Source organism: Sparus aurata, chromosome 16 (assembly GCF_900880675.1).
Source record: "Sparus aurata chromosome 16, fSpaAur1.1, whole genome shotgun sequence".
In the NCBI taxonomy this organism is placed as follows: Eukaryota; Metazoa; Chordata; class Actinopteri; order Spariformes; family Sparidae; genus Sparus; species Sparus aurata.
Genome location: NC_044202.1, coordinates 8,018,207 through 8,042,193, shown reverse-complemented (window position 1 = coordinate 8,042,193; position 23,987 = coordinate 8,018,207). Strand labels below are relative to the sequence as shown.

General features: G+C 43.6%; 3 protein-coding genes across 3 annotated transcripts; 1 reads left to right on the top strand and 2 right to left on the bottom strand.

Moving 5' to 3' along the window:
- The first annotated feature begins 1,398 nt into the window (after positions 1-1,398).
- slc35g2a (solute carrier family 35 member G2a) lies at positions 1,399-6,852 on the top strand. The gene is made up of 2 exons (XM_030392390.1): positions 1,399-1,817; positions 5,280-6,852. Exon 2 carries the CDS (start codon positions 5,300-5,302, stop codon positions 6,659-6,661), a length of 1,362 nt encoding a protein of 453 aa, XP_030248250.1. The 5' UTR covers positions 1,399-1,817; positions 5,280-5,299; the 3' UTR covers positions 6,662-6,852.
- A 2,389-nt stretch (positions 6,853-9,241) lies between these two features.
- Positions 9,242-11,307, bottom strand: LOC115597458 (pentraxin-related protein PTX3-like). Its single transcript, XM_030443373.1, has 2 exons — positions 11,076-11,307; positions 9,242-10,043 (listed from the first exon to the last, which is right to left on the bottom strand). Exons 1-2 carry the CDS (start codon positions 11,209-11,211, stop codon positions 9,439-9,441), a joined length of 741 nt encoding a protein of 246 aa, XP_030299233.1. The 5' UTR covers positions 11,212-11,307; the 3' UTR covers positions 9,242-9,438.
- Positions 11,308-18,579: 7,272 nt separating this feature from the next.
- LOC115566010 (endophilin-B1-like) lies at positions 18,580-23,843 on the bottom strand. Its single transcript, XM_030391755.1, has 10 exons — positions 22,946-23,843; positions 22,690-22,831; positions 21,363-21,491; positions 21,138-21,271; positions 20,881-20,973; positions 20,707-20,790; positions 20,579-20,602; positions 20,152-20,241; positions 19,930-20,030; positions 18,580-19,508 (listed from the first exon to the last, which is right to left on the bottom strand). Exons 1-10 carry the CDS (start codon positions 23,000-23,002, stop codon positions 18,917-18,919), a joined length of 1,446 nt encoding a protein of 481 aa, XP_030247615.1. The 5' UTR covers positions 23,003-23,843; the 3' UTR covers positions 18,580-18,916.
- Positions 23,844-23,987: the final 144 nt, after the last annotated feature.

Here is a 23,987-nt window from a genome sequence, read left to right as displayed (position 1 = left end):
TGAATTCTCCAGTAATTGGTTGGCCGAGAAACGTGCAGACTCTCCACGGTACTCACTTGGACAACACAGAAATAGAAAAAGCACAACATGTAGCACAGAAACGGTTTGTTCCAACAAATGTTGCTGACATTTATTGGCTGTATTATCTCCACAATCCAAATATCTGGGGCAATTAGTCAACGGAAAGATGTGTTTCTTCTCATCATGTGCTCATGGGTTCATACTGGATTTGATCTTGTTATTGACTGTTCTGCATCACCCAGTGGTCCCAGTGGAGGAGTCAGTCTCCCCCGCTAAGAGCGTAGCAGCAGCCAGAGGCTTTCTCGTTTCACAGTACGACGGTCCAACAGTGAACCCAGGTGTATTTGACAAAGGTTAATACTGCTTGAAATAAAGCAGAGCACGCAACTGTTTTGGCAGCAAAATGTCAAAGCAATTACTGTCAGCTCACAGAAAGATGAAAATGTGCAAGATTCTGCTGCAGTTGTGAGTCGAGCAGAAGAAAGAATCTAAGGAAACTGACCTCCGTTCTCTTTTCTCTCTTCAATCTCATCTCACCACCATCATTGCAATTACATTCCAAGTCGCCAGGATAAAATCACATCAGGAGATGTGAAGTGGAGTAACAGATGAGAAGGCTGCCAAGCCAGTGACCACAGTTCAAGACTGTGTTTCAACATTTGTAAGTTTTTTGCCATCCTTCCAAACTCAAATTGAGAATGTTCTCAAATTTAAGGGTCTGTGTAGAGACCTTGAGACATCTCAAGCTGTGTTTGTGGAAACCAAAACAGGGATTTTAAGCAAAAACATGATCTTTTCCTAAACATGTTCCAGTTCATCCCAAAGGTGTTGGATGAGATTGAGGTAAGGGTTCTTTGCAGACCAGACATGTTGTTAACAAACTAAATAAATAAATGGGAAAACATCAGAACAGCTTGCTTATTTAGACCCTACTGTGTGCATTATATACATCTGCTTTTACCCACATGAGCACAGTGCAACCTTAAGTAACAAAGGTATTACAAAGCATATCATTTGGCACAGGCTCTTCTAATAATGTGGGTCTCAAGATCAAGTTGTAATTCCGGACCTGTTATAGCCTACTGTAATTAAATGGTGCATATTCCTGGTCTCATGTACAATTAATCAAATTACCATAAACCATACACATTAATGATCACAATGGGAATATAAGGAATATTGATGGGGTAGTGTTGCCTCTCTCTCTCTCTCTCTCTCTCTCTCTCTCTCTCACACACACACACACACACACACACACATACACATACACACGTGCACAGCCGTGTTGACAGATAACATACAATGACACAATAATTAGGGGTGTGTAGTGCTGGTGTTCAGCGGATGTCACGCATGCTCAGACGTTATGATTAGTCCCCCCTCTCCTCTCCTCTCCTCTCCTCTCGCTCCCTCTCCCTCTCTGTCTGTGTCTCTTTCCCTCTCTCTCTGTCTCGCTCTCTAGCCGAGCTGAGGAGGAGCATCTGTATCACTGCACGGAGGGATGGACGGGCAGCAGGTCGCCATAAAACGCACGGTCTCCTCCCGCAGAGCTGAGTGAGGTGAGGTGACCGCAGGTGTCGTGGCCGGGCAGGGCTCAGAGGCGCGTCAAGTCCGTCCGTCGCGGTGCCCTTGAGGAGGAGGAAGAGGAGGAAGAGGAAGAGGAGACTTGCCGCAGGACAGAGAAGAAGACATGGAGATGAAGAGGTGATGGAGCTTTGGAGATGCTCGGCTGATGACTGAGGCTGACCGAGAGTGAAGTTCAACCCGGCGGGATCCGCTGGTTTGCGGGAAAGCAGGTGAGTCGAGGCTGTCTTTGTCAGCATTAACGATCCACCTGGTGGTTTATTGATCGGACAATATCATGTAGTTATGACACGAGATTCAGTAGCAGGTCGCTGATTGGGAAACCGTCTGAGGACTCAGTCGGGGTTCATCGATTGAGCCACCGTGTGCCGATCCGCGGGCGCATGCAGAGCGCAGGCGAGTGCGCGCTTGTCTCCATTCAATAATTCGTCATGGGTCACGGGTCTGGCTGTCATTGTCGGCTACAACATTACACACACACACACACACACATACACACACATGCTGTTTGAAACATGCTGCAAAACACCTCGCAGAGTGTGCCAGCGGCGGGGATCTAACCGCGGTCTTTGCGGGCGACCAGCAGAGATATGATGTTATATTTATTTATTTTGTGAAATTGTATTGACAACACATGCTGCACAACCTCTCAATTTGCCTCCGCGCGCGCGCGCGCGTGTGTGTGTGTGTCGGCCCTCGGCGTCACTGGGGCGCATCACTCAGGAACCCAGATAACCTTGAGAATAACATCTCCAGCCAGACACCCACCCACTTAAACACACACACACACACACACACACGGATTTACATAACATTCAATAACCCCTTCCGCGAAGAACACACACCCACCCACATAAATATATAATTGAAAGGTATATATTTACCTCCACAGTAACCTATAAACATAAATAAGATATGACAGCTGCAGAGGCTTTCAGGCTGCTCAGGAGCACCAGTGGCAAATTGATTAGCCTGTTAATAGTCCATATCAAATATGTTATAGCTCGTAAAGGCATGAGAGTCTTTAGAGGATGTTTGTCAAATGAAATATAGTAGATGGATATAAATACACCAGGAGGTCAGTGTACAGTTGGATTTCTCTGCTGCTGGGCTCACTTTTTCTGTTTTTCTTTTTTTTTTTCTGGTGTTGGCTCGTAGCGGCTCACTTTAGGGTTGTGTAAGGTGTGAAACAAGCTTTTGAGAGCAGCAGCAGAAGCAGCAGCAGCATTGCAGAGGTAGGCTGCATCATCCACAGCCGTAAATATTACCGAGTGAGAAGCGAAGAGTCACACAGGAACGTTTTGATCTCTTTTTTTCGCTCCTTCTGAGCGGCAGATCAGGCTTCGATCTTCCCGTCTACCTCTGAGAAGTGAATGACTAGATCTTCTCAAATGTCACCAGTGTGAACTCGAGCCTGTGGCTATTTTTTTACTTCATTCAGCGGGCTGAGAAGTTGTGTAATCTGAACCACAGTTTCATTCAGTCCAGATTCATCGTTCAAGCAGGGGGGAGGACAGATTTACGAGTTTTTGTGATTTAAGAAGGGATTAATTCAATTTAGTCAAAACCAATATTTTCAAAGACAAGTATTTATATCCTAATTTAAATCAAAATTCTTTATGTTCTGTTGTAATTTAAAACAGCACTCACAACCTGACCCTCCTGTCTGTTGTAAGTCAGGCTCCTTGGTGGGAATACTCGACACCTCCAGAGAGGGTGGAGGCCTCCTACCTGGCCACAAATTCACTCGCTACTCCCGCTTCGACCAAATCAAACAGACTGCACCACCAAGAGCGTGTGAAACAGCAGCGAGCTGCTAAAACTGCTGCAGTCAGATCGTTCATCCAGACCTTTAGGCTGAGCAGGAAAAAATGAAACTGAAGAGCTGTTTCACTAGTCTGATAAAACTTGACATTGTGTGGCACATATTGAAATTGTCAGAGTTGGATTGTAGTGTCCCTGAGCAACTCTGGCAGTAAGAGGTCAGTGTGGGCAGTCAGTGTGCATGAATGTCTTGTGGCAACATTGTTTTTTTTTTATATATCTTGGTTTCAGGGTACAAAGAGGTGAAATGAGCCACTTTTTACATTCGATTATTTTACTGCAAATATAAAAGCATAATTGTTTGAAATGATAGTTACTATATATACTTCAGGTTGTTGTGTACCCATGGAAATTATAACAAGTAATCAAAGCAATGACCAATCAAAAAAGAGTAGTCTTCTTCTGCCAACTTCTGGCACTTCTGGCCCCAACATCTAGCACATTTTACCCAACAACCTCCATTTGGACAGAAATGTTTCCCGCAGTGCCTCACATCTACAATTATGCTAAGTTTATGACATTGTTTTGCTTACACTGACTTAAATTAACATGCAATAATGTCAAAAACTAATCTATTTTTTTTGGTTAGATGTTGATATGCCATATATTACTTTCAGATCTATTTTTCCTGAGAACCGCATGGAAAAATAGACCTGCTCTGGATGATGCCACTGTGCGGTTCGCGCAGGCTGTTAATGTCTGGTCATTGAATTATTGCTGACATGTTGTGATTAAATCGACTTTGTTGTGAATATCCACTTAGATTGTGTGTGTGGTTCACTTGCTGTGGTTGTGTCGCAAATCAGTTCATTATAAATATCATCATAAGAACTATTGGTAGAAAAGTACAATATTTTTTATGATTGTGCATTATTTATCTAAAAATCTGTTCTGGTTCTGTTCAAAGCAGTTCTTCAGTGTACATGGAGGACATGCTTGTACAGGATCTTTTTTTATTCAATACAGACAAGAAAAGAGGCCAAATTACTGTTGAGTAATGGCTTACTTTGCAGCTCCTGGGAAATAACTGAGTACTATACTCCATATGCCTTTACATGAAAAACAAACATTACACCGTGTGAAAGTATTCCCCGTTCCCAGAGAAACCGAGTGGACTGCTGAGAGCTTTACAAGCTGAACTGCAGCAGTGTGCCGGACAGCACCTGCATGACCATATTGTTCTGCTGCAGAGGGCTGTTAATACGTCGGTTATGGGCTAGTCATCCGTGGAGCGGGAGGACCTTGAAGGTAAAAGTTGAAGAGACGGAGAGAAGAAAGGAGAAGGAGGGATTAGATGAGACATGGGATGCGCAATTCATATTCTTTTTTATAGTTCTGATTCTCCGTTCTTGAATGTGTGAAGAAATCGAGGGGGAAGGGAAGAAGACAGAGGGAGAAAACATAGTTAGACACAGAGATAAAAGACTCATGAGGCAGTCAGCACTTCCTTATGTAACTGTCATTGCCAGCAATCTCTAACCCCCTATTCAAGGTTGCGTTGTCTGAGAAGACTGAAAAGAGCAGTAATGGCTTTGCTAATTTGTCGTTATGGTTCTGCATGATTCCGCTAATATGAACTCAATGTGAACTCTCATCATGCAGAAATAAACAATTAAACTTGCGAGTGCTCAGATGGGAAGCGCTTACGTGCATCCTCCGTCAAACATGCGGGGCACATGGGAAGATGTGAGTCACATCGAATGCTATTATTATCTGGGATATCAAAGATATATGAGGTATCAGGCATCATCCCAGAGAGGGAGGCTGCTGGAGGGTGAAAGTAGAGAGAAGTTACAATTGTGTAAAATGTTGTATGTGGCTCTAACAGTGTCCTTTCTCCTCCCTCGCAGGTCTTCATCGAGGTTTAACAATGGAGTCCACTCACCTCCTGGGCAGCTCTAAGAAGAGAGTAAAGATCCACCCTCACACCGTCACCGCCAAATACGCCACGCACACCCCCTACTCCCCTCAACCTGGGGTGCACACACACTTCCCCCAGCCTGGGGACGAAGGCTACGACGATGCTCCGTCTTTTGAGGACTTTGGCTCCTTCCTGGAGGAGACGTCAGACAAGAAACAGTTGACCGACTCCAAGAAGTGGCCATTGACTCTGTTTGGCTCCAAAGACAAGGAAACAAGCAGCAAACCTCAAACCGCTGCTGCTGGGGGAGGAGATGGAAGCGAGGGGGGAGCCAGAGGAGCAAAGGGGTCGGGGAAAGGGGTAGGGGAACAGCTTGCCAGTTTCGGGGAGGCGTCTGTGTCTGCGTCCCGGCTCACCTGGGTGGGGCTGGTTGGTGCTGCGCTGGCTCACGGCTGTTTGATCGTCCTGACCCGCGTTGCCTCTGAGAGCTTCAGCCTAGGCCCCCTGTTCCTGCTCTTGGTTCGATCCATTGTCCAGCTGCTGTCTGTGGCTGTACCACTGCACAAGGGGGAGAACCCTTTTGGACCGGAGGGCCACCGCCTACGTCTCCTCTGCTACGGCATCGCCTATTCTCTCTCCCTCTGCTGCGCCTACTCCTCATTAACCTTCGTCTCTCCTGGAAATGGCACAACAATGTGGCGCCTAGCAACCACGGCACTGTCGGCGACCCTGGCCTTCCTGCTCCTGGAGGAGAGGCTGGGATTGGCTGATGGGATCACCATAGCTGCCGGACTGTGCGGTTTAGGGCTTGTGGTGCTTCCCACAGAAGATGAGAGCAATTCAGACGCGCCAACCGACCCAGTTGCGTTCTGGAGGGGTGCGTTCGGCTGGTCTCTTGCGGCTCTCGCAGGACTGTGGATGGCTCTGGCGCTGGTCGGGTATCGCTCCCTGAAGGAGAGGGTGGGAGTGGGCACGGCTTTGTTCACAGTCAGCTGGACGGGCTGCCTACTTGCCCCAGCCTCCTTGGTTCTACTCCAGGAGGGCTGGTCCTGGCCTATGAGTGCCCAAGCCTGGGGTCTCGTCCTTGGCCTGGTCGCCTGCTCGGTTGCCGCCTTCCTTGGTATGACGCACGCCCTCACACGACTCCACCCGGCTTTGGTCTCCGCCTCTCAGAGCCTGGAGATACCTGTCGCCATGCTGCTGCATCTCGCCGTGCTGCCGTTGGCTCCCACTGCGCCGGAGGTCGTCGGGAACGTGATGGTCATACTGAGCGTCGGTTGGCTGGTGGCGATGAAGCTGCTACCCTCCCGAGGGGGAGGGCGCCGCCAGAGGGAGGAGTATGAGGAGATTCTGGACTCACCCATTAAATAGACTTCGCTTCACACCGCCCCCATCTCTTCCCGCCACTTCATGAGATTGTTTCCAGTGTACATAAGAGACTGCTAAATGTTTATTGGAGCTTAATCTATTTTGTATTGTCCTCTTTGCTTTTGGGAAAGTGCCAATATTGTTGTCGTCTGTTCCAGTGACGTGTGATGTGATATTAAAATCTCTCAAACACATTCTTGAAGCCACTTGTAATCAGTATCTCGCCTCCGTACGAGTGAGCGTGCGTGGTGTGTGCGTACATTGGCTACATTTCACAACAGTCACTCTTACCGGCCAGCTGAGGGCTAGCCAAGGATTGATGCCATCTATTTGGCTGCTGGCGAGAGAGAGAGGAAAAACAGGGGATGGGAGGAAGGAGAGAGGAGCAAGACGCACAATCAGAGGAAGATAAATGGGGGCAGAGGGAGCGGAAATGATGGGATTGGCATACAGATAAGAAGCAGGGGGAGAAAGGAGAGTGATGGCACATGACGAAACGGAGATGAAAGAGAAGGAAGCCGGGACAGAAAGCGAGGCTGACGGCAGCTGGGTGTTGTGCCGCGTCTGGCCAGCTGGCTGGTAAAAACACTGTTCGGTGTGAGGGGAGCAGTCATTACGTCTAATAACTACCTGTCAGACACATAAGTACCATCAATCTCTGGGACTCTCCTCTCCTGTTTCCTCATCATTAGCCTCTTTTTTTTTCTTTTTCTCAGGTTTAGAATAAAAAAAAGATATGATAAAACACAGCACAGCACAGATGGAGACTTTTTTTAAAATGAAAACAAGCATCATCGGCGTGAATGTGTGCGTGTGTGGATACAGTGCTGAAACAGGTGTTGTACACAGTCTGGACATATAGCTACTATCTTTACTATTCCATCCTATGCACTGTTAGTTTAGACATTTCATAAATAGGCCAGAAAAAAATTTAAATCTCCGCTATGCTGCAGATTTACGAGGAAAGGTGCACACGCTCACACAGAGTATGCATTCATGCTTCGGCTCTGAGCCTTTCATTAGTGAGAATGCTTGTGTGATGTCAGCGCGCTGGCCTAATTAAACGCACATACGGTTCAAATGTTCTTTTGACGCAACACTTTGCTCAGCGGTGGAAAGTCATTGCGCACATTTAGTGAAGCACGTCTTAAGACTTTTACTCTACTGGCATTATTGCCCCTCCATATGACATACTACTTTATTACTTTGTAGAGGAAAATGTTGAACTTTTAAAAATCCATGGCGTATCTCGCAGCTATAGGTTCTGGTAAAGTAAAGTCACACTGTCTGTGACGCCCATGTCAATAATGCATCATAAGACATTATGAACATGCTTATAATGGATGATAATGCACCCAGCTCCATAATATTATAGTTATAGGCACTCTTGAATATTGATAATTCTTTATTAGAATAATCAGTATCACACCAACATGTATAGTGCTTTATATACTATATTTTATTAGTTTTCGCGGCAAACAATGACCACTTATGATGAAAAATTTGAAATATTTATGACTGTTTATAATTAAAGGCACTCTAATACACATTATAAGTTTGTTTTTATGGATTATAGACACTATAAGGAGTTATGATGATTGATATAGAGAATTAGTGTGTTAAAAGTGCATTATAATCCATTACAAGCGTGCTCATGATGTGTTACATATCATAGATATGGACTTCATAGAAGTCACCCTAAATGGCCTGGAAGATTATCAGAATAAGTGTTTTTTTTATCTGACTGCAGATTATATACATTCATTTAATAAAGCGCTCTACATGCAGCAAACAATCTGCAAACTAACTAGTAACTAAATATAAATAGATGTCAAATAAATGTAGTAAGTAAAAAGTACAACCTCCAAAATATAGTGAGTGGAGGTATCAAGTAGCAGAAGATGGAAATACTCAAGTGAAGTGCAATTATCTCAGAATTATACTGAAGTACAACAATTGAGTAAATGTACTTGGTTACATTCAGCCACAGCTTTTACTTAAGTTGGGGAGCTGAATACATCTTCCATCACTGATCTTTCTCGCTCTTTCTCGCCCTTTTTGATTTCTCATTTGTCAAATTTCGTTCCCAGCTCTCACAAAAAAAAAGAAAAAAAATGAATGACGACTGTAAAAAAACATGGAAAGTACCTCCAATCAACACCAGCCACTGTGTGGGTTCATAACAATGAATGATTGTGTGTGTGTGGCTGCAGGAGGGATGGGCGGCAGCGTAATGGCTCTGGCAGAGTTTCATAAATCATAAACAGTCAGGGGATCGTAAGTCGCTTTCTTTTAGCATACAGACCCTTAAAGCAGCTAATGAGAGGGCGAGACCCGCCCACAATTAAAACATGCTCCAAAAACTTTTCACACACTTTCTTGCGGCTGTGGGTATATGCAGACATCGCCGCAACACAAACACTGAGGCAGCGGTGGTGTCAGCTTTGGCACGTGCAGGAAGGGATCGCGTTCATGCACATGAGTCAGACGGATGAAAGTGTAGGCATGTGCATGGAAACATGAGCTCTGTAAATGAGTTGACTGCTGTGTAGGAGGAGGGAGGAAACCTTTCCACGAGGCTGATTAGGTTGTTTACAAAGTTTTTATTCATTATAGTGAACCCACAACATTTATGGTACATCTAAATTTATTGTCACCAGAAATAAACAAGCTCACGTATAAAAAGACAAAAAAAGGCCCTTAAAAAATGAGTATGTGCAAAATTGTTATCACTGGAGTGTCCCCAGTGTATCTTTTATCATTTTTTCGCTGTGGACGATTCATGTGTCTCCTCTGTCTTTCCTCATTGTTCCTGCCTGCTCGATCACTTTGCTCAGCTGCAGGTGAACCTTCTGCAGATCTGTTGCTATGGCAACCAGGGCCATTTCCATTGTGGCCATGTCCATCGGTGAAGTCACCTCCTGTTCCTTCAGGACAGAAGGGAATGACTTCATCCCCCCTAAAGCTCCCGGCCTCTGCGTTGGTTGGTGTCCGAACCTGCCGTCTGCTGGTCCTGATGTTTCCTCCAGCCGCTTCAGCCGAGCGTTACCTTCATGGCTACTGCGCAGGAGCTGCTGCAAGGTAGCGTTCAAGCTCCTCTCCCTCGCTGCTTCCTCTTGTCTGAGCTCCACGAAGCCTTGCTGCAGCCTGACTCTCGCCTGCTCCGCTTGCGCCCTGCATGCTGACTCCAGGCTGGGCAGACACTGCTGGCATGTTCCCTTAGCCAGCCTGTCCACCTGCGTCCTGAGAGAGGACATTCCTCCACAGCACTGCTCCAGAGAGTCCAGCAGTATGTTCTGCCTCATGTGGGAGTTCTCAAGAGCGATGAACAGCTTGTCCCAGCGGGAAAAGTCTGCAGTCTGGCATGGGGTGGTTGGAGTTTCCCCTGTAGACAAAAACCAAAGAGAGAATTAATTATACAGTCCCACTGTGAATTGATAAGTTATTATCCAATACCAAATGTTACCAAAATATTAACAAACATTAAATATTATTTAACTTGGTTACAAGTTATAATACAGTGTACCTTCATTGCACATATCATACAATAATTACAATGTCTTAAATGTTGGTACAGAAGAAGAAAAATATGTAAGAATTTGGGGACAATCGTAAGAACAACACTGATATTCTTCAGAATGTATTTCACAGTTACAGTAGGGTAATAAAGAAGAGTTTGGAAGATTGAACTGACTGGAAAAAGACTGATGCTGGCTGACAGACGCTAGTTTTTGACAAGTTGGGAATGAGACAAACAAAACCACTCAAACTAGCTTTCCGTAGCTCTTTTTGGACATGTCTTAAAGTCTGAATAACCTGTGACCTGATATTACACTTACTTTGTTTTGATGTTATCAGAAAGCAACGATAGTTTGGGAATTTCTTAAGATAAATAAGGTCAAATGCAAATCACTTTCATCGCCGCTAAAGATGGCATCATCTGCATAAAACTGTACATTACAACCCAGGTCCGCACAGATAGCAGCGTAGCAGATAACGCGTAGCAGCTACACGTCACACACATGTGGTTGCTTAATACAACAAGGAAACAAGCTTTTTCGCTCTTTTGGTAGCATCCACCATTTAACATTAGAAAATACAGACAAGAAATATAAAAATTACTGTTTGTATGTTTGACAAAATGTGAACTGAAATGAACTAAACTGAACAGTCTGGTGGAAGCGAGGCTCATGTGGTGAATAGAAGAGCACCTAGAATAGGTGCCTGCAGGACACCTTTACTTAACCAAAGGAAACAAACAAATCAGTGTGTGCTGGTGAATTTTTTAATCAAAACACACAAGACTCATTTTATTGTCTTGGTAAAATCCGGCATGGCAGCTGATTCTTCACAATGAGCCATCTGTTCAAACAAGCAGGGAATAGAAGAGACAAAAGGATAAATAAACAAAACTCACCCCCCTGCTGGTCCTGAGAGATCTCGTTGTCATAGCTGTCGGCGTAGTTCCCTTCATACTCCACCTCATTCCCACACAGTGATGCACCCACCAAGCCAAGCACACACAGCACGCGCCAGATCCCGAACATGTGCATGACGGCGAAATGCGTTGCTTTTAAAAACAAAAATCACAAATCTCTGCTTTGTGCCCTTCACTACATGCAAGGGCTCCTCACACTGAGCCAACTGTTGCGGGTGCTGAGTTTATAACGAGGGAAGAAGGCGGGAGGTAAAGGAGGGTTGGGACAGAGGTGGGGGTTCTGTGGAGGTAGCGTGAGTAATGCTTCGGTGGAGGCAACATGTCAAAAGTCAAACTGAGTGGGAAATGGGGGCATTATAGGGAAGAGGAGAGCTGCAGGGGTACAAAGCTGGGGTGAAAAGAAAGGGACGGATGGAGGAGAGGAAAAGAGAGAAACATGAGAAAAGGAAGACCCACCAGGCAGAACATCAACAGTTTTAATGTATTTGTGTTTCAGTTGCTCGAGAGAACTTTCTATTGAAACAAAAGCTCTCTAATTTGCACTATTACCTCTGTTACTTCAACTATTTCATGCAATTTATTTTTATCATCCTTTGTATTTGTAAAGTGAACTCTTGCCTTGTTGTGTCAAAGCACTGGTTTTAAAAGTGCTATACAAATAAAGTTATTATTATTATTATTATCATTATTATTATTATTATTATTATTATAAGACTATGTAATATTTGAGAAATAACCATTTCCTGTGCAGCATTAGCCTTCTTGATCTTGCCTGATCCTTAGCTTGTGGTGGCTAAAGTCTGCTAAAGATATCAAACTTAAATTCTACTTGAAGGGGCTTTTAACTGGTTATGAAACAGTCTCAATGTAATACCTCTATATGGCCTACATAAGTAAACTAGACCATTAGGAACAACAAGGATAAGTTAACCAAAAAAATTAGTCATTATTTATTCATCCCTGTGCAGACAGAAAACTGGATTTGAAGTCCACGAAACATTTTCTGGAGCAAAATAGCATTGCAGCATTTTCTGACAATGACATAAACCCAATGATCCCTAAGAATATTCATCTTTATGATTAAAAGAAGCAAACCACTGTAGTGAGCTTCATTCCTAAATCCTCTATAGACATATTTACATTGTTTCCACAGGACATTTCAGTCCACACGCTCTTTTCTGTTGTCTGTGCACCTCTTTAACCTTTTCACTGATGAGTCAGTCACTCCCTCTTCTGTGCATCAACACCAAATCCCTTAACATAAAAACGAGTTACGACATTGCAGAAATGGGGTTTTATTTTTAAGCCTCCAATTAGTTTGTTTTCACCACATCAAATTTGATTTTGTTGCCATGCGACGATGTGAACTCTGCTTCTAGCTGTGATTGTATTTTGCTGATCAAACACTCCCCCGTGGAAGCATTACGAGTTATTGGACTCCTCGCAAGGCCACATGACCTCATTCTTATAGACTGAGAGCTCTGGTCAACAGGTGTTGGGGTTAAGCAGCAGAAGTAGGACATGTCAAGGTCAAAGGAAAAGCCCAGACCTTTTTTACTCTCTGCAGACCTCCAGAATGAGCTCCCCCTGCACATGTCAGCATGTCTGCCAGTCTTCTATGTCTGGCAGGCTGTAATTGCAGCAGAGGGACTTCTGTGGTGGACAGGTTTATCTCAGGAAAAGAGGGAAGCTGCAGGACGAGACGGACATAAAGACAGTGGGGAGAGGTGGTGTAAATTTGAATATTTTTTCCTGTCCTCATTGCAGCAAAAACAACTCACTGTGATCTCAAGTGTGTGCACTTCCTTGGACAATTTCCATAAAAATGCAAGTTATTAAGATCCCTTCAGGGCAGCAATACATGTATCTGTGTGTATGCATGTCAGAATCAGTCAATGTTGTCACCTTGTCCTCTTCGGTTGCCATCTGAGGCGCTTCCACCGTTTACTTCTCGCCGTAGGTCATCTTTCTATTTAGGTCATCGCTCCATAAAAGAGGAGCAACATTTATCAGCAGCCACCAGACGCTGTTTACCACCCCCACCTGCGCACCACACCTACAGTTTAGCTGTCACACAAAAACAGTCCAAGCCGGCAGTGAGGGGGAGGAGGAGTGATGACAGATGAAGGATGGACAGAGACAGGAAGACGGGAAGGGAAAAGAGAGAGGGAAAGAACATAAAAGTTGCATTGAGTTTATTCACAGTAGAAGAGAAACAGATCCTGACGAAACCAGAGATGTGAGGGAAAATGTGACAATGGGTGGTGTCAGCACAACTTAAACTGGCTGAAAACAGACAATTTAAAACAGCAACAGGACTTTTTGATGAACAAACCACATATTACCACTAACACAGCAATCAAGTCAGCCAACACAGGCCGGTTTTATGAGAACTGGGTGTTTCCCTGTTATATCCCCAGTATGTAGGACGAGGAGGAAAACATGGAGATATGACTGAAATACTGCATGGGGTAAAACAATGGAGCCATTATCAGAATATAGCCCACTTATAATGATGTGTAATGATGTTAAAATGGATTCATTAGTCGATGATTATGTTATGGCTTGATGTTTTTTCTAAAAATAGCACACTGAGAGAGACAGGATTCAAGATAATTGATATCTGAGCCCGGAAAAAGTCTGATACTGTGGAACAAGCCTAGATGAATAAGGGCATGGGGATATATATGGGAAACAAACAGAGGTGAATATTTGGTTTTCTTGGTTTGCTTCCATTCCTCAGGCGTGAAGGGGCAAATAAAACATTGTTGCAGCCACAAAGAATAGCAAAGACATTCTTGGGGTTGACCCCTCAAACAGACCACAAACCAACAAACTCAGCTCATTCTCACATCTTGCGCTGGCAGAGGTCATTCATCTTCATTGCATATGTGTGACGACACCTTTTTGCTTCATAGTCATCAGATCTGGCAGTAGAGTGGTCTATTAATTTCCTCTCAGGTATTACTCCATGTGTCAAAGTCAGTGCGTACAGTTCAAAGTGGTATACTGTATGTTACTAAACGGAGTACCTCAAGGTTCTATACTTGGCCCACTTTTATTTTCTTTTTACAGAAGTAGTTAAAATGTCAATGCTCATGGAAGTAATTCTCATTATCATAGTCCAACCAATACCCGATTTTTTTGGGGCTGATGCAGATACTGATAGTAGGGTTAAAAAAACTGATAACACTATATCAATGAAAGGCTAATATCGGCCGATGATATCAGCCAACTGTTATATCGGCTCTACTCATTACTATGCAGATGATGAAGCTGTGTTTCCCTGTGATTGTCTTGTCCAGCTGTGTCTCATAAACTACAATCTGCCTTTAATACTGTGAAGTCTTAGTACACTCAACTTAAACTTGTGCATAATGCAGATAAATCAAAGTTGATGTTGTTTCGTTCAATGCTAAAATCTGGTTTATAGATATTTTGGGCATTGTTACGTCTCATGCAACAGACAATAGAAAATACCTGGGTATTTGTGTCTGTTCCTTTTCCTTGTGCCTGTACGTTTGCCTATAAATACCTTGATTTCTGTATTATTATCTGTGGCTGGTGTTACTTCACCTGCTGTCTGATTTTCTACATTTTGTCTGCATTTTTCTTTGCCGTCACCATGCCAAGGTCTCCCGTACAAAATAGTTTTATATCCTCTGCGGGATTCACCTGGATATTAAATGAAAAATAAAATAATATACTGTACTTATCCATGAAAATATTGTCTGTCTGTGCCCCTCAGCTAGAGGAAAGGACCAAGCCAAAACATGATTAGAGACATCTCAGTTCCTTTTATCTGCTTTCATAACTCACTCATGTCAACCAGACCTGCAAAACATCATCCCATCTTCTGCGTCCTTCCTGTATCACACATGATCAGAAAATCACATGAAGACCAGAGACAGAGAGAGAGAGTCAGAGAGAGCTGCTGACGGACAGGGCGCATACAGGAAATTATAAAAATAATTTGGAAACAGAGCAGGGACAGAGCAGAATCTATTCTTGTTTTGCTGAGTCACAGGAAATCAACTTGAGCGAAACAGGATTTAATCGGCCTTTAAGCACAGGCCATGTGCCTCCTGTGAGGCCTCTCATAAAACGTGGAGCCGATATAGTGGCGTGATATAAGTCTTTATGGTGTTATTGAACCCTCCTCACTGTACTCGAATCAATATCACTCTAACCTGCGCTTAATCCATCTAATCTGTTTGTAAAGCCTCGGACAGGAAAGAGGTGAAGAAGAGGGAGCACATTATGGCAGAAACACACACAGATTTCCATCAAGTATTTTGAACTAGACATATTTGGTATGTGTGCATGTGGTCAGATTATAGCGGTGGTGGATGTTAACGATCCTGTTAATATGTTGGTTAATATCATTTGTAATGCACTGCAAATAGTGAAGATTCCCAGTGTGTCAGCATGATTCAAAGCACTTACCGATTTAGCAACATTACGTAACCATTTCACATCAAAATAACAGCTTCAAAATAATTGTAATGTTGCTTAGGGCGTCTCAGCCACTGATTTTGAGCTACGAGTTAGTTCTGCTTCTCACAGCAGCTTTGGATGGCCAGGAGGGGGAGGTTTTCAGGTGTGGAGCCAGAATGGGTAGCAGAACCCGTAATGGGCTCAATGAGTAGCAAGAATGAAATATGACGATACATCTGACAAATATTAATTTCTACATAATGTTGCTTTAAAAAGGGCAAAGGGTCAGACTTTTAGTTTAAAAGGCTCAAACATTTCACATGTCATACAGAATATGAAGACAGGAGAAGACAAAATAGTTTTGGACTATGTCAAAGATGTCCAGGTACGGGGTACAGAAATGTCTTAACTTACCATTTAATAGATGCTTTACTTAGCAGCAGTTTACAGCGTTAATTCAACAGGTGGCTGTCATATTGCACCTTTAGGATATTACCAGACTTGACCTTTGGTGGCCTGATCAAAACCTCAGCCTGGGAAGGGTTGTTGTACTGAATCTAGGTCAGGAGGTTTGGCTGCTATGACAAAATACTTCAGCAGCAAAATCAAAAAATAACAAAAAACACCTTGGCATCACTGTTTGCATATTTATTTCCACATCTTTACATGAATCAAGTGAAATCTCCAACCTCACGCTGATATCGGCTCGATGTACATGTGACTCAGTAATTACTGCATTGAAAGCTGGCAGCGGCTACAACTGTGAATACTGCAGCAATCCATACACACACGTCTTTACGTATTGGGACAGAAAGTGTAGAGCTTAGAGCTGGTGGGCGATTACATCAGTAGGACCAGCGCTACATTAATATGTGTGTTTCCATCAAGGGTCCCCAGAGTAGACCCACACCAGAGTAGAGCAGGGCTGCCCTCATGGAGAAAATCAACAACATCTGGACTTGGAAACTTCAACCCGTTTCACCTACTGGGGGCTTTAAGGGGGTAAAAGGGTAAAAGTGAATATGTGATTTGATCGTGAGTTTAGGGGGGAAAACACCCCAAGTACTTATGAGGAGACATATTTTATAACCTGGCATAAAGGTCCCGTTCAGCTCGGACCTCCCGACACACAGTAAGTGACATGTTTCCTATGGAAAATGACCTCAGCTTATAGAAGCACGTGTCAAGAGGTGGCAGAGTCTACATACATATATACACACACACACACACACACACACACACACACACACACACACACACACACCTCTCTTTAAAAGTGTCACAGGTTTGGGGGGCGCTGTAAACACAGGTGAGTGCACACGGGTCACTGACAGACATGAACACAAACACACAGACGCCCACATGTGAACGGACGTTTTTCACACAAATACACAAACACACAGTTGGCACAAAGCGTCGTTAGTTCTCTCATTTAGCTAAATGTAAAAATAAAGATTTAGTTTCACGGACTGAAAAACAACTTTTTCATGATCGCACATTGCAAATATATAACAGTCGGTCAGGCCTCGTCTCCCAGCCACAGGCCAGGAGAGATTACAACGGTAGACATCCATCGCCACTAGAGGGGATTGATACTCAACAGTCAGCATTTTCACACAACATAAATAATATATGAATTTGGCTAAAGGCTACAAGTTATTGTGGCACTATTTCACGTTTGGAAAAATAAGCACTTTTATAACTACTTCACATCATCTTCCCTATGGGATTAATTAATGTTTTGTTAATCACACGACATGTTGATAATGAATGTGTATCTGCTCCTTTTCTAATACAGTCTGTATTCTCCAATAAGAATCCATCGCAGCTGATGTGTTTTTGGCTCGATGTCTCATCAGCTCTCACAAAAAAACTTGGTATTTCTCCTGGATGGGCGTGGTGACCTTCTCAGCCCGTGCTCGAGGGCACAGTCTGTTTTTTTTTTTTTTATCAATTGGTTATTTGACCTCATCTCATCTGTGTGCATGGGAAGTGATGGGTTGCCTTGTAAGACAGTTTGGGTGGTCATGTGAGAAGTTATCTGCTGGGAAGCCTTTAGAAAGGTATAATATGGTATAATAGTGGACAAGTAGTGCTAGATGTATGGATCTTACATATGACCTCCATGCAGCTGGAGTTTGTGTCCTATGTGTGGTTTTTGAGTTTTACTTTAAAGTGAAACCCTTACCAAAATGTATTTATTTATTTATTTATTTTTAAAATGTACCCAAGTCAAACCTTCATATAAAAGCATAATTACGACAAAAGAGGCCCTTTTAAGATTTTGTTTTCAGGTCAAACTCATTTTCAATGGGAGTGCTACGGGCACTTTAGCGATAGCATCAAAATTGCCATTTTTAGAACATTAAGAAGGCTCGATGCAACATGAAACTTTGCTCGTAGTATCACCAGGGCCTCTACACATGAACACGAGCATTGAGAACATTGTTTGTGTACACAGAGTTTACTAAAAAGTTACACTCACCGCTGTCCTGCCAGTGGAGAAGTATTGACCTCAGAATGCAATGTAACTTGGATGAGAGTTAAGGTGGACCGCTACCGTCTTCCGGCAACAACTATCCACGCCATATCTCACGTGACTTTTCCGGCTTTTGGTTTTAGTATTGTTTCTTATATGGGGCTCCTTTTTAACTTCAAGGTCAACGTTGTTTTTTCGCCAACAACAAAACAATGAATTATTCGTGCATTTATATGGAACTAAGCTTTAGGAGAGGTCCACCTCAACTCTCCTTCATGTTACGTCGCATTCGGAAATTGATACTTCTCACTGGCAGGACGACGGCTAGTGGATGCGAACGGAACAAGCAAAGCTAACATGAGTTGTTCAAAAACCTTCTTTTTAGTAAACTCTGTGTACACAAACAATGTTCTCAATGCTCGAGATCATATGTAGAGACCCTAGTAATACTACGAGCAAAGTCTCATGTCGTGTTGAGCCTTCTTAGTGTTTTTAAAAAATAGCGATTTTGATGCTATCGTAAAAGTGCCTGCAACACTCCCCATTAAAAATGAGTTTGACCCGAAAACGAAAATATGGTGAATCTTAAAAGTGCCTTTTTCGTTGTAATTATGTGTATACACAAAGTTTTGACTCGGGTACATTCACAAAAAAAAGCCTAGGTTGCATTTTAACGAGAGTTTTGCTTTAAGCCTTGCTGAGTTGATTGTTTTGTGGCATTTAAAAGAATATATTTAGTTTTCAGTTGCAGTTTGGTAAGTTTTAAGCAACAGAACTAGTGAGAGAGATCATGGTCAAGATTCAAAATATAACACACCTAATCTGATCAGGCACTGTTTCAGGTGAAATACAAGGTTTTTAGGGAGTGCCACGTCATATTCCCCCCGCCACCAGACATTAGTCTTTACTGAACCCCGGCCTGACTGTCCATCAATGACTCCTGAACATCTTCTGCATTAATGGTGGGCAGCTCACTCGCCGTCCCATTGGTTGTTTGGGCTACTTCAGCCATGCCATTGGTTGTCGAGTCCTCCAGATCCATGTCAGCGGTTGTTATGGTCTCACTGGCTGCTGTACCTGCTGTCTGAGACCCGTTTGACGTTCCACTGAGCTCAGAAGGTGAGGAGGCTGTTGTTGTTGTCAGACCATCTGCACCGTTGGTTCTGCTGAATGTTGACATCTGATTGGTTGGGTTACTGTCCAGGTTTGATGTACAGACATGATGGTCGCCCGCTGAACAGCTGATGGTTGCCTGGCCAATGGTGAAGAGGCTGTTGTTATTGTTGTTATTTGTCTGATTGGGTGGCCGCGTGTTTACAGAGGAATCTGCTGGATTTACGGTCCACGAGTCCTGGTTGAATTCTGGAAGTTGGTGGACGATTGCTGGAAGCGGGGTGACATGATTCAACCCGACGGGCTCGTTGGCTACATGGTTGCTTGTTGATGGCTGATTAACTGCCGACTGCCAGTTATTGGAGCAGAGGACTGCCGGAATGCTGCAAAAAGAAAAAACAAAATTTATAACCAACCAAAAATGTATTTTTGCTTTAAAACTTATTCTCAATAGGCTCGTGTTCTTTGTGAGCCCAGATGTCCTGGCTCCTAGAAATGGTAAAAATTGGGCATCTTCTTTGCCAAATGGGTTATAGCTTTGACTGGATGAAGAAAATGCATGCCATGTTGTACTACATCTGCGTTTCAGTCTTGTCAGTGTCCAATAAAAGACCCATGCCTCCGCTTGGAATTTTAGCTTGGTAATACTTTATTGAAAAACTCTGAGAAAACTTCATAATTCATTTAAAATACCTGAGGCTTAAAAAAAAACAAAAAAACAACGCTGGCGTTTCATAAGCGACGAGGGACTTCCTTGCATTAGTTTAGCTCTACAAAGATTGAGTCTTTGTGTTGTATACACACCTGGCCAGCTGTTTCTGAAGGTCCTGAGCATGTTGGTGGCACTGGTCGAAATAACAGGCCTGAGCCTCAACAAAGTCAGTCAGCGTCCGCATGTGGTTGATCTGGAAAGAATGATATGATATGATATGATATGATATGATATGATATGACACAACAATAGCCTTTTGCTGGGCATTTTAAAGTTCATGTTACAAATGTTATCGCAAACATTTATATACATACGTGAATGTTGCTGATTCCTCCTGCAACTTGTCTTGTAATTTCCGACTGACGATCGAACAGACTCTGACAGATCCTCTGCTCCATCTCAGCCTAACACACACACACACACACACACACACACACACACACACACACACACACACACACACACACACACACACACACACACACACACACACACACACACACACACACACTCTTTAAGCCTTTTATGGTCTTTCCAATTATGCCCAGCTATTTTTCTGAAAATTTCCCATCAGCAAAACTCTTATCCCCGAAAAGGCTTAACTCTGAATGAACGAAACGACAAAAAACTATTATTGCAACGAACAGGGCCATACTTAATTCCACAGTATAGCTGCTGGAAGAGTCAAAGTTGTCTCTCTCCATTACAGCAGAAACAATGTACAAGCAAAGGTAAACTCACCTGAGAGATTTCCTGAGCCCATATCTGATTGGATGAGAGAGACGGAGAAGGTTAAATGACTTGATCATTGACCAAACAGAAAGCTTAAATGTGCCTGTGGATGTTCATGTCACTTTAGCGTCACTGACCTTCAGCCATTTAACACGCAGGAAGCTGAACATGTAGGAGACGTGAGCGATGTAGTCGTCATCCAGCGGGTTTGCATTTAGATTCTGACAGACAAGGGGAAAAAAAGGTGGAATGAGAACATACTGTACGTACTGCGTGATTAAAAACAAAAGATTTTTAGTTTTGGAACTCACTCTGGCCTCTCGGTCCGCTTCGTGGGCTTTCCTCACTCTGGCAATAGCGATGTCCAAGTCCAAACGCTTATTTACCAACATCCTGCGCTCATCCTATGAAAAAAACACACACAGACACACAAGCTTTTTGATAAACCATGCATACAAACAATTTCTAAACAACAGACTTGGCCTGAATGAAAATAAAGCAGTTCCTGAGCGTGGTGCACAAACACACAATGTCAGTGTGTTCGAGTACGAGTCCAGATGTGTGTCACCTGTATAGCTTTGTACTCCCCCTCAGAGAAGCTCCTCAGAGGGTTGAGAAAGTGGATGCTGGTGCTCTGGACGAACTTCTTCTCTGCCTCACCGAGCTGCTTCTGAGCCTCTCCGCATCTGAGCAGCGCCGTTCCTGAACACAGAACACGCCGACAACGTTTCAACACGTCCATATTGAAGAGGGAAAAGTGGAAACAACATGATCCGTATTAACGTATACTCACCATAGGGTGTATTGGTCCCAAACTCCATCCCAGCCTGGATCATCTGGTCTCCCAAAGCTTCATTTGCACGAGGCCGTGGTGGGACGGCCCAGTCCAGGGACTCATACAGCCGGTCCTCTAACCGCGCGCCTGTTCATCAGAGATCAGAGAGCTACATTCAGGTTTGTTAAAAGCCACTGATAAAAGATGGATGTCCAAAACAGATGTCAGTATATTGCATGCTGCTAACACACCACTAAAGAGGCTACTTATCTCCCCGTATATAATTAATATTTCAATCTGCAAGGACAAGTGATAAAAACCAACATTTTTATAAAATAATGTGAAAAAACTGTTTGCAGGTGCTTCTCAGAAACCCATGTGTGCCTAAAGAAAACAAAAATGACTCCTCAGGGAGATAACAGACATGATCTGCAAACATATCCTCGATAAAACTGACGTATGAGATTATTATTTCTGGCAGCTGAATGCTCCCCTCATTTGATAGATTGCTGACCGCGTCCACTCCACGACTCCATTAGCTGATGTAATCGAATTCAAACAGGCAAAAGAATGACCGTCCCTATTCATCTGAACAGGCCAATCACAGTCAAAGCAAAACAGAGGAGCGCATATTGTAAGAGATGAAATACTGGGCTGGAGGGGCAGATCATCATTCAGTGGATTTAAGGAGACCAACACAGCTAGAGCTACTTGTTGGTGACGTCTGTCTACAAGTGGTGTTGGTGAAGATGAAGATGGGACAAAATCTCAGAAAACATTGGATATTTATATACTGCATATTCTCACTGATATCACAGCTCCCACCAACACCTTTAATTAGACGATTTCTTGAACACACACATGCCCGAGCAATTCATTTATAGGACAAAAAGACGGAAACAGATAAATTAAAGGCGGACTATGTCGTTATGGGGGAAAAAAATTCAATCAAGAAGAGAAAGATCACTGTGTACTCACCTTTTAAACAAGCCACATACACAGACTCTTTGCTTTCATGACTGAATAAACTGAATAAACAAACTGACCTTAAACGGGGGAGGAAAATTTCATACCGTTTCACTTTGTTTATATGTGGCAGACCCTGCCACCTTTCTAGCTTCTAGGGTTCTTATTTTCCTCTGAGGACAGCTTTTTTTAAAAATTTAAATAAGCTATGATTAGTAATATGATTAGATCCTCATTAATACTGTAAAAAAAAAAAAAACTCTGGGTTTGAAATTCTTCTCCAAATCCACAGATTGCCCCTTTAAGATTTAATAAATGAAGCACTGCAGATAAATTCAATGTAAAAATAGACATGGATAAATAATGTGCACTCTCTCACCGGGGCTGGGCTGCAGTAAAACCTCAGTCTGGGAGATTATCTTGTCCGTCCAGGTCTTGGTGGCGTCTGCCCGGGCCAGCAGCTCCTCCAGCCCGGGGTCCAACTCCGTCTTATCCGCCTGACCAAGACTCTCCCCGGTGTACTGGAGCAGGATTACAGACCGAGATTAACAACCATGCAAACACTTAAGGAAAAAAAACGACAGTACTGGAGACACTCGTCTTGAATTGAACACAATAGAGTATATTTTTTTCACCTGAACAGCGCGGTTGATGAACTGACCCGCATCCACAGCCAGCCGCGTCAGGTCCATGTCTGCGTCTGCAAGGTCGCGCCGCGTCCTCCTCCCCGGTGGTCCAGCTGGACGGAGCTCGGCGTCGGCTATAAAAAGCCCGCTAACCAACGACAACAGCCAGTCGACCTCGTCATGGCCTCTCAGCCTCCCTCTCTATGAACCTTCAACCAGATTACAGCCCCAGCTAACGCCGACAGACGAGGGCGACGCAAGTGGAAGCACCTGCGTGTGCGGCTGATTATCCTCCGGCCATGCTGGAGGCTCCACACAGCGGTGTGTCACACGGCAAAATATCCGTCAACCTATGGACTTTGATGGCTGTCCTAAACTGCATTAAAACACCGACAAAAACACGAGAAAAAAATACATTTCTTAATGATAAATAAAGCAGCGCATCCCGCACTTCCGGTAAAGGCCTTCAGAATAAAAGCACGCCATGCAGTGCACAATGACTAAACATAAAAATAACAAGATAATCAGATGCAAGAAAACGCAGCTAACACTCAGTGGTTTTCCATATTGATGTCTGTTCTAATAAAAAGGCTCCTTCGTCAGTCAAAGCCACAGCATCCTACAGCTCACAGGTCACTGCACAGTCTGTTGTTATCCCAAAGAAAAGCTCCAGCATGCTCAAAAAAAAAAGGAAAAAAAAAGAGGCAAGCAATCCAGGTCTGGTTTGAGAGGCTTCTATCCAAAAGCAACCTGCAAAAGCAGCCACGCATTCACAAGAATGAGGAAAGCCATGATAAAAAACACTGCTACTTTTTGAGTGTCGGTAGCCATGACTGGACACTGTAGATATCCCACACCACTAACTTCACCTAGTCTTCAGACTCATAAGGCTCTTGATAAGCAACACTTAGCTCCCATTGGTGCTCCTCTGAAAAAGGTGAGCTGATTGGACCGTTAGGTATGTGCAAGAGGAGAGACACACACACACACATACACACACACTTGCCGAGAGGAGATTTAAACCGACTGCTTAAGAGAATCTAAGCAGGGT

Coding starts and splice junctions, on each gene's coding strand:
- slc35g2a (XM_030392390.1), top strand. CDS start 5,300: ATGGAGTCCACTCACCTCCTGGGCAGCTCTAAGAAGAGAGTAAAGATC.
- LOC115597458 (XM_030443373.1), bottom strand. CDS start 11,211: ATGCACATGTTCGGGATCTGGCGCGTGCTGTGTGTGCTTGGCTTGGTG. Junction 10,044..11,075: donor CTCTCAGGACCAGCAGGGGG/GTGAGTTTTGTT, acceptor TTTTGTCTACAG/GGGAAACTCCAACCACCCCA.
- LOC115566010 (XM_030391755.1), bottom strand. CDS start 23,002: ATGGACCTGACGCGGCTGGCTGTGGATGCGGGTCAGTTCATCAACCGC. Junction 21,492..22,689: donor TTTACTGCAGCCCAGCCCCG/GTGAGAGAGTGC, acceptor TCTGATGAACAG/GCGCGCGGTTAGAGGACCGG. Junction 20,031..20,151: donor GAGGAATCAGCAACATTCAC/GTATGTATATAA, acceptor CATTCTTTCCAG/ATCAACCACATGCGGACGCT.